An 11663-nucleotide genomic window follows, 5' to 3' on the forward strand; every position below is an offset into this window, starting at 1 on the left:
GGATATTATGTGGATGTCCATTATCTTAAATTTTCTAATATCTTTCGATTACTATAATATCTTTCAGTTATTATTATTTTGTATATTTTATTTATTTTAATTGATATATTTGTGCCTATAAATAGAAGGTACATCAGTTATATTCTACACATTGAAATAAGAAAACTCTCTATTATCTTATTCTCTTAATATAGTTTTTTCTCTTCTCTCTTTTCTCAATCTCTATTTTTATAACATTTTACAAATTACAGGATCATTATTATCCATACAAAATTAACAATTTTTCTTTCATCTCATTTTTTCTCGCTCAACCAAATATAAGGGAAGAAAATTGCATCCCTTCACTTTTTTTTCTCCTTACATTTTCTCTTCTCCTGTTTTTTATCGCAAGCCAAGCATAGCATTAATATAAGGAAAAAGTTAAAAAAAATAGATGGGATCAAATCAACAACCTCTCACAAGCCGGAGGAACTTGGCGCCATTAGCCTAAGTTGTTGGCTCCAAATGTAATTCTCATAAAGTTGAAGAAGGATGACGCGCTTCATTTGTTCCGAAAAATAAAAATAAAATATGATAAAGCATCATAAAATAAAGAGAAAAACGATAAGTCCCAAAAAAAAAAAACAATTACTCAATAATTTTTTTAAACAAATTTAAAATATTAATTTAAATAATTATAAATTTAATTTTAAATAAAACATTTAAATTTTAAATATAATTCAGACTTTCTGATTGAATTTTTTATTTACAATTGTCTGACGTACTGCGTACAACTTATTTTTTTAAACAAATTATCAGAACTTAATTATTATTAATTTTTTTCTAAAATAAAAGTAAGCTGTGTGCTCTTTCTTTTTTTAATCGTATTGTAGGAGACAAGGCCGCGTACGCGTAGCATGATATGATCTGCTGTTAGAACTTAGAAGCATACGACGACGCTTTTGTGGTACCGTGGCAAGTGGTAAGGGGGCTAAAGCTAATCCTTTTCTAATTAATCAAGCTGCCTCAGAGCGGAGTTGAGACGATCCCTTTGTGATCTCCGTCTCGGCCAAATGAGCAGCTACCAGAGACTCCCTCAAGAAGCCTACCCTCCTCCAGGTATGATTCGTGAAAACTCTCTACTGTTTATTATTAATCGACAATTTAAAAAATCTTATTTTCCTGCTTTCGATTCTGCATTTCTTGCGTCAAATTTCGATTCCCATTTTGATCGTCCACCAACGATATGCGCGAATTTTATACAGGGTACGGATCTTACGCTCCGCCACCTGGCTACCCATCGGCGCCACTGCAACCACACGAAGGGTACCCTCCACCGCCGCCACCTGGGTATCCAGGATTCCCTCCTCCGCCACCGGCGCCGCAGCAATGTCCGCCATATCAAGGTTATCAGGGTTATTTCAATAACGGGTATCCACCACCACCTCCTCCTCCCCCAACTTACCAACACCATCACTGCGAACATCATTATTACGATGGTTCCACCGGTTGCGCCTCATTCTTGCAAGGCTGGTATGCTTTTTATTTTGTTTTCTTTTATGGCATTTTTAAGTTATGTATAGTCAAATATGTGTATTGCTTTTGAACAGGGTGATGTTTTTCTAAACCTTTTATTTCAGAGATGCTTTTCATAAAGTCACCCTCCTGCCTCTATATGAAAACTTTACGAGAAAGACACGATATTTATTAATGATATCATGGGAATAACTAATATCGTAATGCCATTTTCTATGCATTAAAAGTAGATTCGCTTTTCCTCAAACATACCAAAGGTCTTTATAAGATAATTGCACTTCAATCAGGGCCGTAGAACATAATGGTGGGTAATATAGAGGTAATTAGGAGTGGAGGAATTTTGTGTAGATTCGATGGCAGAGATTCTTGCCTCTGTCATCATGTATGCTAGAACTTGAACATTTTTTAACTGCCTGTTTGACTCTTCCTTTTTTGTTGAATGTCAATTTTGTGAGCAAATTATATCTCATCAATGCGTTATTCTATATTTCTACTATTATATCCGAAAATTTAGCAATGCCTTTATTTGTTTTTCCAAACAACTTCGGTTACCTTAGAATTTCAGTTTAAGTTTATTAATGATTTTATAAACATCTACAAAGGGAACTCAACATCTACTAGGGAAGTCATTGCTGAACCATAAATTAAACACATTTGGGCCGTTGGGCGGTTAAAATTTCAAGTTGAGAAGGGGAAAATATGGCACCAATGGAAGTACATAAATGTAAGAATGCTGGCATTAAGAAATGTAAAAGCATTTATCCATCAAATTGCATACAAAGCAGCAAAGTCAAAGGGCTTTGGCCTCATTCAAAAAGTTTGACGTTGGCCTTCGGCTTAGACTGCACAATCCAATACTTGCTGATGACCTAAGCATGCTCCCCCACCCAAAAAAAAAAAAAATTTACATTGCCTGGAGACATTAATAACAGAATTCGTCTAGTGCACGACTCTGATGTGTACCTCAATCCCTACGCAATGTCACATAACGGCATGCTTTGAGGGTACAATATTATAACATTGAAATTGCCTTGTCCAAATGTCAAATATAGATTGATAGATGCATATACATTAAAGCTGCACTATAAATACTTGTCAGTTTACTTGCAGTTTTGTGCATTTCACTGATGTGCTTAACACTTCCATATTTTTGTCTCGTGTTAAATTTGCTGATCCTGAATTGGTTCTTTGTCTGCCGGGTAGCTGTGATTGGAAATCAGTTTGGCAACTTTTCATCCCTAGTTTATAGAGAATTATTTCCTGTTAATAAATTGTCCATAATGAACTGAATAACCTCTTACCTTTTAAGAAAATATCGTTCAACATAACTATAGATTTATTTTATTTGAGCTTGTGATGTCCACTAATTTGACAAGGGATATAAAATCATTTTCAGGCCCCCTCCCTATTGGTTTGGTAATTAAGGCATACTCTTCTATTGACTGTGGTAACTAATGCGCATAGTTCCTTTTTTGCATGTGCAGCTTGGCAGCTCTCTGTTGTTGCTGTGTGCTTGAGGAGTGTTGCTTTTTCTGATGATCAGTTATAGCTCTCTGGAGAAATGTTGCTCGATGGTCTGATTGATATGTGTGGGATCTGATGAGTCTTTGGTCATTCATGTAATTCTTCTTGGTCTTTCAACCCCCTCCCCTTTTCATCCAACTCTTGTGTGCATAGGTTCGTGTTCTGGTTTATGGAAGTCTCACTGAATGCACAGTGATATTTGGAAATTTAAACTGTCTAAAATTCACAGGATAACAGCTAGAGGTGTGGTTATAGATTGTTCTTATCTTTATCAACCAATCTCTTTCCATCGTACTAGACTTGACAGTTTTAAGGTAATTTAAAGGGAAAATATTATTTTTGATCCCTGTACTTTTCTCAAATTTTGGTATAATTCTTTAAACTTTTTTTTTTTTAATATTCCAAGTTCTTACATTTTCCTTCGTTTGCAACATTGGTCCCTATATTTTTATAGGAAAGTTGACATGGTACAAACAGTGTTAATAATATACTGACATATTAATTAACATTGTTAATTTTGTGCATGTAATTATTGGAATAATTGTTGAAGACTCAAATGGTGGATATGCAAGCGTGATAACTTAGATGTTGTTCTATATTTTCATGAATCTGCACTTCTTGCCTAGTGTAGCTTGTTACATGGATTGTGAGTGGGATTTTTTCAAAACTCCATGGACATGTAGAAGAGAAATGCTATTCCCATTTACTAGTTATATCATCAACAATTTCCTGAATCTCAAGGTATTTTTCAAACCAATCATAGATTTTATTAAGATAGGTAAACCAAGGGGACTCCCCCTCAGAGAACCATATATGAGAATTTTAATGAGATATTCCTTATATTCTAAAAAAAGAATCTTTTATTTCTTTCTTAAGAAAATGGGGTGTTCCTAGCCCTCCTCTTTTTGGACAATACATACAAAGAGACCTGTAAACAGAAGTTTTGAAAAACTAGCTAGTTGTGGGTTTTCAAATGAAGGTCTTTTTTTCCTTTTCGACTGAAACCTTGTGTGTCAAATTTATGTTAACATGGAATTTTTAATAAGGAAAAATTAAAAAAACTACATGAAATTTGTGTTTTTTGTTTATCATTTAAAAAATTCAGGTCAGATTTTTTGTTTTATCTGTGTAGCCTTATTTTTTTTCATTTTTAGTTATTAAAAAATTTCATGTCAACATTAATTGGGCACGTTATTACCAAATTAAGAATATTAATTGACATGTTAGTATTATTAACACTTTTTGTGCCACATTAGTATCCTTTGAAAATGTAGTGACTTAGAATATTGAAAATAAAATGTAGGAACTTATTAAAATTCAAACAAAGTGTAAGTACAAAAAGTGTTTTTTCTAATTTAATCCTCTGTTTGGATGGGAAGAAAAGTTGAAAGGAAAGAAAATGAGAGGAAAGAAAATGGAGAAGAGAAAACTGGAAAGAAAATATTATCACTCCTTCTGTTTGAATGGACAGGAGAAAATAGGGAGGAAAGAAAATGAATAGATATAATAATAACTATAATACCCTTATATCAAAATATATCATATTTCATGAAATTATATTTGTGAAAATATATCAAATTATTTGTTAAAAATATATTTTTTATATTATATTTTAAAATTAAATAATTAAAATTAAATTAATGTAATTCTAGACACTTGATCTAATCAATGGCTAAATTATTTAATTAAATAGTTAAATTAATGTAATTCATAACTATAAAAGTTAAAAATTATAAACTAAACTGTTTAATTAAAATTAAATTAATGTAATTAAGTAGTCTCTTGAGAGTCAGAGAGCGAAATAAATAAGAAAAGAGGGTAGACAGTGGAACAAAATTTTACTCCCAAAATCTCTCCACTTTTGGAGAGAAAAGTTAGAAGGAAAAAACAATGAATCTCACACCCTATTTTCCTCCCACTTTTTCTTTCCTCTCATTTTTTCTTCCCTATCTAAATAAGGAAAAATCTGTTTTTTCTCCATGTTTTCTTTCCTACCATATTTTCTTTCCAACAAAACAGAGCATGAAAGTCACTTTACGGGAGGACCATAAAGAAGGTCGGGAAAGTTAGATTGAACTATACATAACATGGATGGTGTAGCTGTTTCATTCAATTTTTATCGAATGTCCCAGGAGAGACAGGTTGACAGTGTTCGAAGGCCTCATCTTTCATTTGAAGCTCAGCTGGTTGCCCGGAAGTCCCATGAATTGGGACCGATAAGCTGCCCAAACATACCAAACCTGCCCCAATCCCTTATGGCATAGCTTATGGTAAACAAAAGCATGAGGCAGAATTAAAATATCCTCAAAGAATATGCAGGCTTAACATATTTCCTCCTAGTAAAACTGAGGTCCGTCTTCCACATGATTTTTCCTCTCTAGGAGTCTGCAAATTATATCTGTTGTAAGATGTTAGAGTAAAAATAAATTCTCTATCAATATATTTATTCATGGTAATCGGTATTTATATACACCTAATTGAGGCAACAAGCCTGCCTCCTAACTCGAGGTAGAAATCTAGGTTAAATCTAATTAAATCCATTAAAAGATAAAATAAAATAAAAACTAACTTAATAAAGATAATTAATAGGTAAAACACTAATAAAATGGAATAACCAGTAAACAAAACCTTTAGAGACTTGAGAACAGCACCGACTCTGCTCTTTGGATGGCGTAGCTGTTATTTCAAGAATCTATAGGTTTATAGGTGACTCATCTGTTAGAGTTCTATGCATCTTGTTGGTGACCATGGGGAGTCGACTTCAGACTGTTATGAATGAAATGAAAAAAAATATGAAAAGGTTTACTTCACCATCTATTAACTTACCAAAAAAAAAAAATCAATTATCGCTATTTGCCTTCTGACAAGATGGGGACGAGTATTTTCGAATTCTGCTGGTGACAATCTATGCTAATGTGTATGAATAATTTTTTATATCAAAAATCGTGAAACTATTTTAATATGCTTGATATAATGTTTTAAATTATTAGTTTTTTCATGGATGTTGTTGCAAAATTACATTTTAACTTGGGATAAAAAATTGAGCAAATTCATTTTATTCTTTCATATTAATAAGGGAATGGGAAAGATTTATATAGTTAATCTTATATATTTAATATACTTTTATTCAATCAAATGAAAACAAGTAAATTTTAATATATTAATAATAAATAAAATAAATAATTTTTAAATGATATACATGTATTCATTTAATTAAAAACAAGTACCTTAAATACATAAAACTAAGTATAAACTTGATATACTTTTACTTAATCACATCAAAATAAACAAATTTTGATGTATTAATAATAACAAGAAGGAATTTGATACTTGGTTTCATGTGCTTAATATAGTTTTATTTAATCAAACTAAAATAAGTGAATCGTGATATATTAATAATATTAATATCAAGAATTTATTATAAAATAATATGAGAAAATATATAATTTACAAAAATTCACACCACAAAAGGTGACATATCTAAGATTGAAACCCGCAGAGACAATAAAGTTCGTTCGCAACCAGTCCGCAAGGGCAGGCGTGCTGTATGGCGTTGAGAATTTAACACGCATACATCCATCCATGCGAGCGCGCGCGGCGCGCAGTGTTTATTCCGCCAGTTGCCCGGTAATTGTCCATAAAATCTCATAACTCCATCCATTCAGATTTTCTGAAATTTCTATTTTCCTTGCTAGTTCATGCTTTAGGATCACTGCTAACTTCAACAACGACTACTCTTGATCAATGCATATAAATTGATTCTTCACTCAATACATTACGGTCCTGCATTAGCACCTAGGAGCACTATATAACCTTTTGGCGAATGGTACACCTGCAGGTCTTCTGACCTCCAACTTCGGAATTTTTGATTTAGAGGGAAAGTCAAGGTACCCGACTATGTTATCTACGCTTGAAATAGGGGAGGGAATGTCATAAGCTAATAATAACAAAACCACTACACCAGGCTACTATTGCCTTGATTAGTCTGCAAAAATAAAGTACAAACTGCCCAATAACCAGAAATTAAGTAGCCTAACAGGCACCTACAGAGTCCAGACGAAATCTGGAGCATCCTTCCTCTTGCCAACCAATGAACGATACAAGTACATCCTATCTACTTTCTGCCCGTCATCCAGATTGAACTCTTGCTCATTTTCGCTCATGATCTCCACATTCAATCTCGGCATCTTCTTAGCTAATATCTTGCAGGCTCCCAGGGTCACTTCACAGGACGACATCCAAAGGGATCGCATTGTCTCATACTTCCCTATGTCCTTTAGAAGTGCCATATTGCCAAAAGGGCTATCTCTTATCTCAAGCTTGCGAATTTTCTTGCATCCATTCAGCACATAAAGCATTCCCTTGTCACTTTCTCCAGCAAAAGCAACAGATAGCATTTCAAGTTGCTCAGCATGCATTCCAATATACAAGAAAACACGATCAGTCAGTAGACCCGACATTGACAAACGCCTGAGACGCCTGCAAGACTGAACAATTGCTCCAAAACCTTCATCCAGTGGCTGCATTGTATCAGCATCTGGTTTCGTAGGATCAAGGATACACAGCCGAAAGCGGATGAAATTTGGGCAGTTTTTTGCCACCGTTATGAGGGCAGCATTTGTCATCTGCTGGCAGAAATAAAGCAATGAGTGAAGCTTAGGACAGCCAGCGGATATTGCTACCAACCCATGTTCTGTCACGGCTGAGGGCCCAGCTTCAAAAGGAAGAGACGGAAAAACCCTCAACTCCTGCAAATCTTTACATGTGGAAGCTACAACACTGAGCCCTTTGTCCCCAATAGAATCCAATATCTGCATGATTATAGATATTATTGGCATCCCCACTATACAAGGGAAAAAAAATGAAAGGAAATTGCTCTTTACTAAATATATTTACCCATAAGCGCTGAAGTTTCACACAGTGGTGTATTAGCTTTATTAGATCACTGCCATGAAGCCCTACTGCATAGCTCAGGTTTAAGGATGTTAAGTTCTCGCAAATAGGATATACAGCAGGCAAGCATTGAGGAGCAGCCTCCAAAAACCCTGACAAGCTGGTTATTGATCTGCACTTCAAAATTGTATGCTTTAGCTTGGAGTAGACCTCGGAATCCAGATCATCAACAAAGGACCCAGTACCCAAATCTGTCAGCCAAGGTGCTCTCATTAATATCCTTTGGAGGGCATCAAGGGGCACAGCACGGTTTAACTTTAAGCTCTTAAGGTTAGGAGATCTTGCAACAAGCCTCTCTAAAGCTCCCAGATTAATATCTCCTTTAAGGCAAGCAATATTGAGAGAGACGAGTGATGTGCAACTATCAGGAAAGCAATTCAACCATTGGCCCCTGTGATCATCGATTTCATTTTCTTGTAGGTCCAAGTCCCTCAGTAACCTGCAATTTATATACAAGCCACAAAATATGTAGTCAGTGACACGTGCTTATCATTCTGCAGATTGTTGCTATCAGCTGAATGCATTTGATGTTACTTCTAGGAAGCAGCAAAACAGATTACTCAACCACATTCCACCCTACCAAACACCAACAGAGTATCTGTAGGAAACCATAGATGGCAACAACAAATCCCATAATTATAAAGAGTTGAGAAATCAATCAGGATAATTGCCTGTTCAAAATTTAACTAAATATTCCTATAAAGTTCCAAACTTCCATAGAAGCTCACAGAAATCCATACCAAATCAAAACTCAACAGGACACTAAGACAGAGACAGCAAACAGCCTCAAAGAGTTATCTACGTTATTATTTAAATAAAGAACACGCATGATCTACAAAACTGTAGAAAAATACATATCATGGAATAGAATTTAACATTCATGCAATAAATTAAATGGTATAATACTAATGTTTCTGCAACTACATCCTTCTTAAGATGAAAAGGCACAAGCTATAAGTTAAAGCAGTGAGCTTCCAAAACAAAAAAACAAGAACCAATCACTATTTATAACAAACGAAATCCACGAGATAACCTTCACATCAAAAATACAAAATGACACATCAAATAGTGCTCTTCCAACACGAACATCAGATCAAGGGGTTATCGTATATGACTCGTTCCCAGAAGTCCTTACCTGCAATTTGCAGCTATGGCTGCTAGACCATCAGTGGTAAACCCTTCACAGCTAACAAGAACTAGAGACTTGAAATTCGGGAACGAATAGGAAAGCAGCTCCAGGCTCTCATCCGAGACTACCATCCTCTTCAACTTAAGCTCCTCTAATCCAACCTGGCTTTTCGCCAGAGCTTCAATCCATGGATACACAAAGCCTCCCCAGTCATGAGGAACCAAATTGAAGTCCGCGAAATGCGGTTTTCCCTTCAGAGTTAGGGATTTAAGACCCGGAAACCTTTGGATCACTCTTTCAGGACTGATCGAGTAGCAATTCCCTATGAACACCCTCTGCCGACTACATCTCTCTACTCTGTACCAGCTTTTGCACACTAAAGACACAGCGTTCCGGTCCCGGTGAGACGTCACGTAATCGAAAACGTGTTCTACTACCTCTTCTGGAAAATAATTCATCTTTTCCCTCCACCTACCAATTTACTCAACTTTATCGTAAAATTTTCATCTGCTGTCCCCAAGTGCTGCGAGGCAAAGTGCAGGCAGAAAATCTAGTGTTTTCGATAGAAAGTACTACAACTTGAAGGAATTTCAGATCTAAGACGGATATTCCCCAGATCAAGGCCCCTTGGCTGAGAAAAAGTGAAAAACGTAACGAGGAAAATAGATCACCCAGTAAACAAGAGTGAGCAGATAAGATCTCCAAAACCAACCTTAACGATATAGCTTCAAATCATCATCACCACAAGAGATCTGAAAGAGGGTAATTTTTTTTCTTTTTAGATTTTCCAGATTGGACACGGGAAGATGGATAAACGGGCACTACTATTCTTAAGAAAATTACAAAGAAAAAGCTAGAATCGTGAGGAAGAACTCGACAGAAAATTATTTCCCCAGCGATATTCTGCAAATCAAAAGGTGATGGTTACAACCGATTTATATTAAAAAAAAAGAAGAGCCTTGAAGAAAAGGAAAAATGAACTGAATAGATCCCCGAATCTACAATCTATGATTCCTACATATAGTAATTTACATCCCAAACAAGATGAGAGGCGAGCCTAGAAAACCAACCCAAACTCCTCCTCTCCTCCCCTCTGTCACTTACATGGCAGTGTTAAAGCTGAACTAGGGTCAGGCTCAGGGACAAACCCCAACCCGAGGGCCAGTATTAAACCTAACCCCGGTTGAGTTAAAGGCTTTGAATCGTACGAAAGACATGGAGTTTTATGACGGGATTAAGAGATTCTTGACCGTTGATTGCGTGAACATGCATGCGTCCTTGTCACCGCTCTCGAAGTGAGCCCTCTTCTGCCAAGGTAATGCACTCTGTTTCTGGAAAAGCAGTTTTTTCTGCCCGGAAAAGAGTTCAAAATCTTCAAATCAATTTAAAAAAAAGTATAAAATGGTACTGTTTTAAAATATAAAATAATTTAAAATAATATTGTGCATATTAATAAAGCAAATTTTAAAAATTTATCTTTTAAAACAAAACTATAAATTTTAAAAAATATCTCATATATACTTTATTATAATATTATAATATTATTTTAATTCTCCCTCTATTATAAGGGTAATGTTAAAAAATATTATTAATAAATTTTTATTTTAAAAATTATTTTATATTTTGAAACAAAACTTTTCAAACATTGTGTTGTAATTTGGATGGAGTATAAGATTAATGACCTCATTTTCATCCGGAATTACGCAAGTGCCACTTAAAGCCATGGGTTTAGATAACTCATAATGACCCGCACTGGGGCGATGCAGTAGACTCGTGGTTTTTTCACCGTGCCATTACACGTGGCACGCACGAGAAGCGGATACAAGCTCTGCATACTCCCCGCGAATTTTGTCAAGTCCGATAATTTTTTTACGAATATTTTTTGTAATTCTTTTGTGACTTTTCCCCTTCATTTCTCTTTACTGTATAGATATGAATAATTACAGCATGGTAATGATTAAGGAATTCAGTGATCCAGAATGAAATGATAATGGCGAAATTAGGCGGAACTTCTGTTCATGGTACGAAGTTGGTTTGAAGAATGTATTCACCCTCTTCTTTAGAATATACCCCGTTCTTAAAAAATGTTTTAATTGTTTAAAAATATAAAAATATTTTTGAATTTTTTAAAATATAATCATTATTTTTAAAAAAAAATGTCCAATAATTTTATATTTATCATATGATATTTAATAAGAGTAAATATAAAAATATAAAATTAGGTTGAAAGTATGTAACTATTTTATTAAAGGTGAGATTCGATTAAAAATGCCTTACATTTTTTAACGGAAGAAATAAATATTTTTTTCATATTTAAAATATAAATAATTTAGTATCTATAAAAATTATTTTTTATTTTAATTATTGTATTTATTAATCTAGATTTTTATGTATAGTTATCCCTAACTCATCATGAAATACATTGATAGTTAGTATTAAGGGTAAAAAAAAACAGTATATATTTTTAATAAGAATGAAGACTCTATTGATATGCAAATTTTTTTTAAAACCAGCTTATATTTTGCTCCCTCTAAACTATAAG

The 11663-nt window shown here is 34.3% G+C and overlaps 2 protein-coding genes across 2 annotated transcripts; one reads left to right on the top strand and one right to left on the bottom strand.

Moving 5' to 3' along the window:
* Window positions 1–938: 938 nt before the first annotated feature.
* Window positions 939–3401, top strand: LOC129306826 (cysteine-rich and transmembrane domain-containing protein WIH2-like). The gene is made up of 3 exons (XM_054947574.1): window positions 939–1098; window positions 1245–1512; window positions 3000–3401. The coding sequence occupies exons 1-3, from the start codon at window positions 1053–1055 to the stop codon at window positions 3049–3051; spliced, it is 366 nt and encodes a 121-aa protein (XP_054803549.1). The 5' UTR covers window positions 939–1052; the 3' UTR covers window positions 3052–3401.
* A 3375-nt stretch (window positions 3402–6776) lies between these two features.
* Window positions 6777–10311, bottom strand: LOC129306102 (protein AUXIN SIGNALING F-BOX 2). Its single transcript, XM_054946462.1, has 3 exons — window positions 9128–10311; window positions 7936–8431; window positions 6777–7850 (listed from the first exon to the last, which is right to left on the bottom strand). Exons 1-3 carry the CDS (start codon window positions 9577–9579, stop codon window positions 7083–7085), a joined length of 1716 nt encoding a protein of 571 aa, XP_054802437.1. The 5' UTR covers window positions 9580–10311; the 3' UTR covers window positions 6777–7082.
* Between the last annotated feature and the right edge of the window lie 1352 nt (window positions 10312–11663).

This window comes from Prosopis cineraria, unplaced genomic scaffold (assembly GCF_029017545.1).
Source record: "Prosopis cineraria cultivar Desert tree isolate PC_DT_omini unplaced genomic scaffold, ASM2901754v1 PC3, whole genome shotgun sequence".
Taxonomy (NCBI): Eukaryota; Viridiplantae; Streptophyta; class Magnoliopsida; order Fabales; family Fabaceae; genus Prosopis; species Prosopis cineraria.

Coding starts and splice junctions, on each gene's coding strand:
- LOC129306102 (XM_054946462.1), bottom strand. CDS start 9,579: ATGAATTATTTTCCAGAAGAGGTAGTAGAACACGTTTTCGATTACGTG. Junction 8,432..9,127: donor GCCATAGCTGCAAATTGCAG/GTAAGGACTTCT, acceptor TATAAATTGCAG/GTTACTGAGGGACTTGGACC. Junction 7,851..7,935: donor TGAAACTTCAGCGCTTATGG/GTAAATATATTT, acceptor ATAATCATGCAG/ATATTGGATTCTATTGGGGA.
- LOC129306826 (XM_054947574.1), top strand. CDS start 1,053: ATGAGCAGCTACCAGAGACTCCCTCAAGAAGCCTACCCTCCTCCAG. Junction 1,099..1,244: donor AGAAGCCTACCCTCCTCCAG/GTATGATTCGTG, acceptor AATTTTATACAG/GGTACGGATCTTACGCTCCG. Junction 1,513..2,999: donor GCCTCATTCTTGCAAGGCTG/GTATGCTTTTTA, acceptor TTGCATGTGCAG/CTTGGCAGCTCTCTGTTGTT.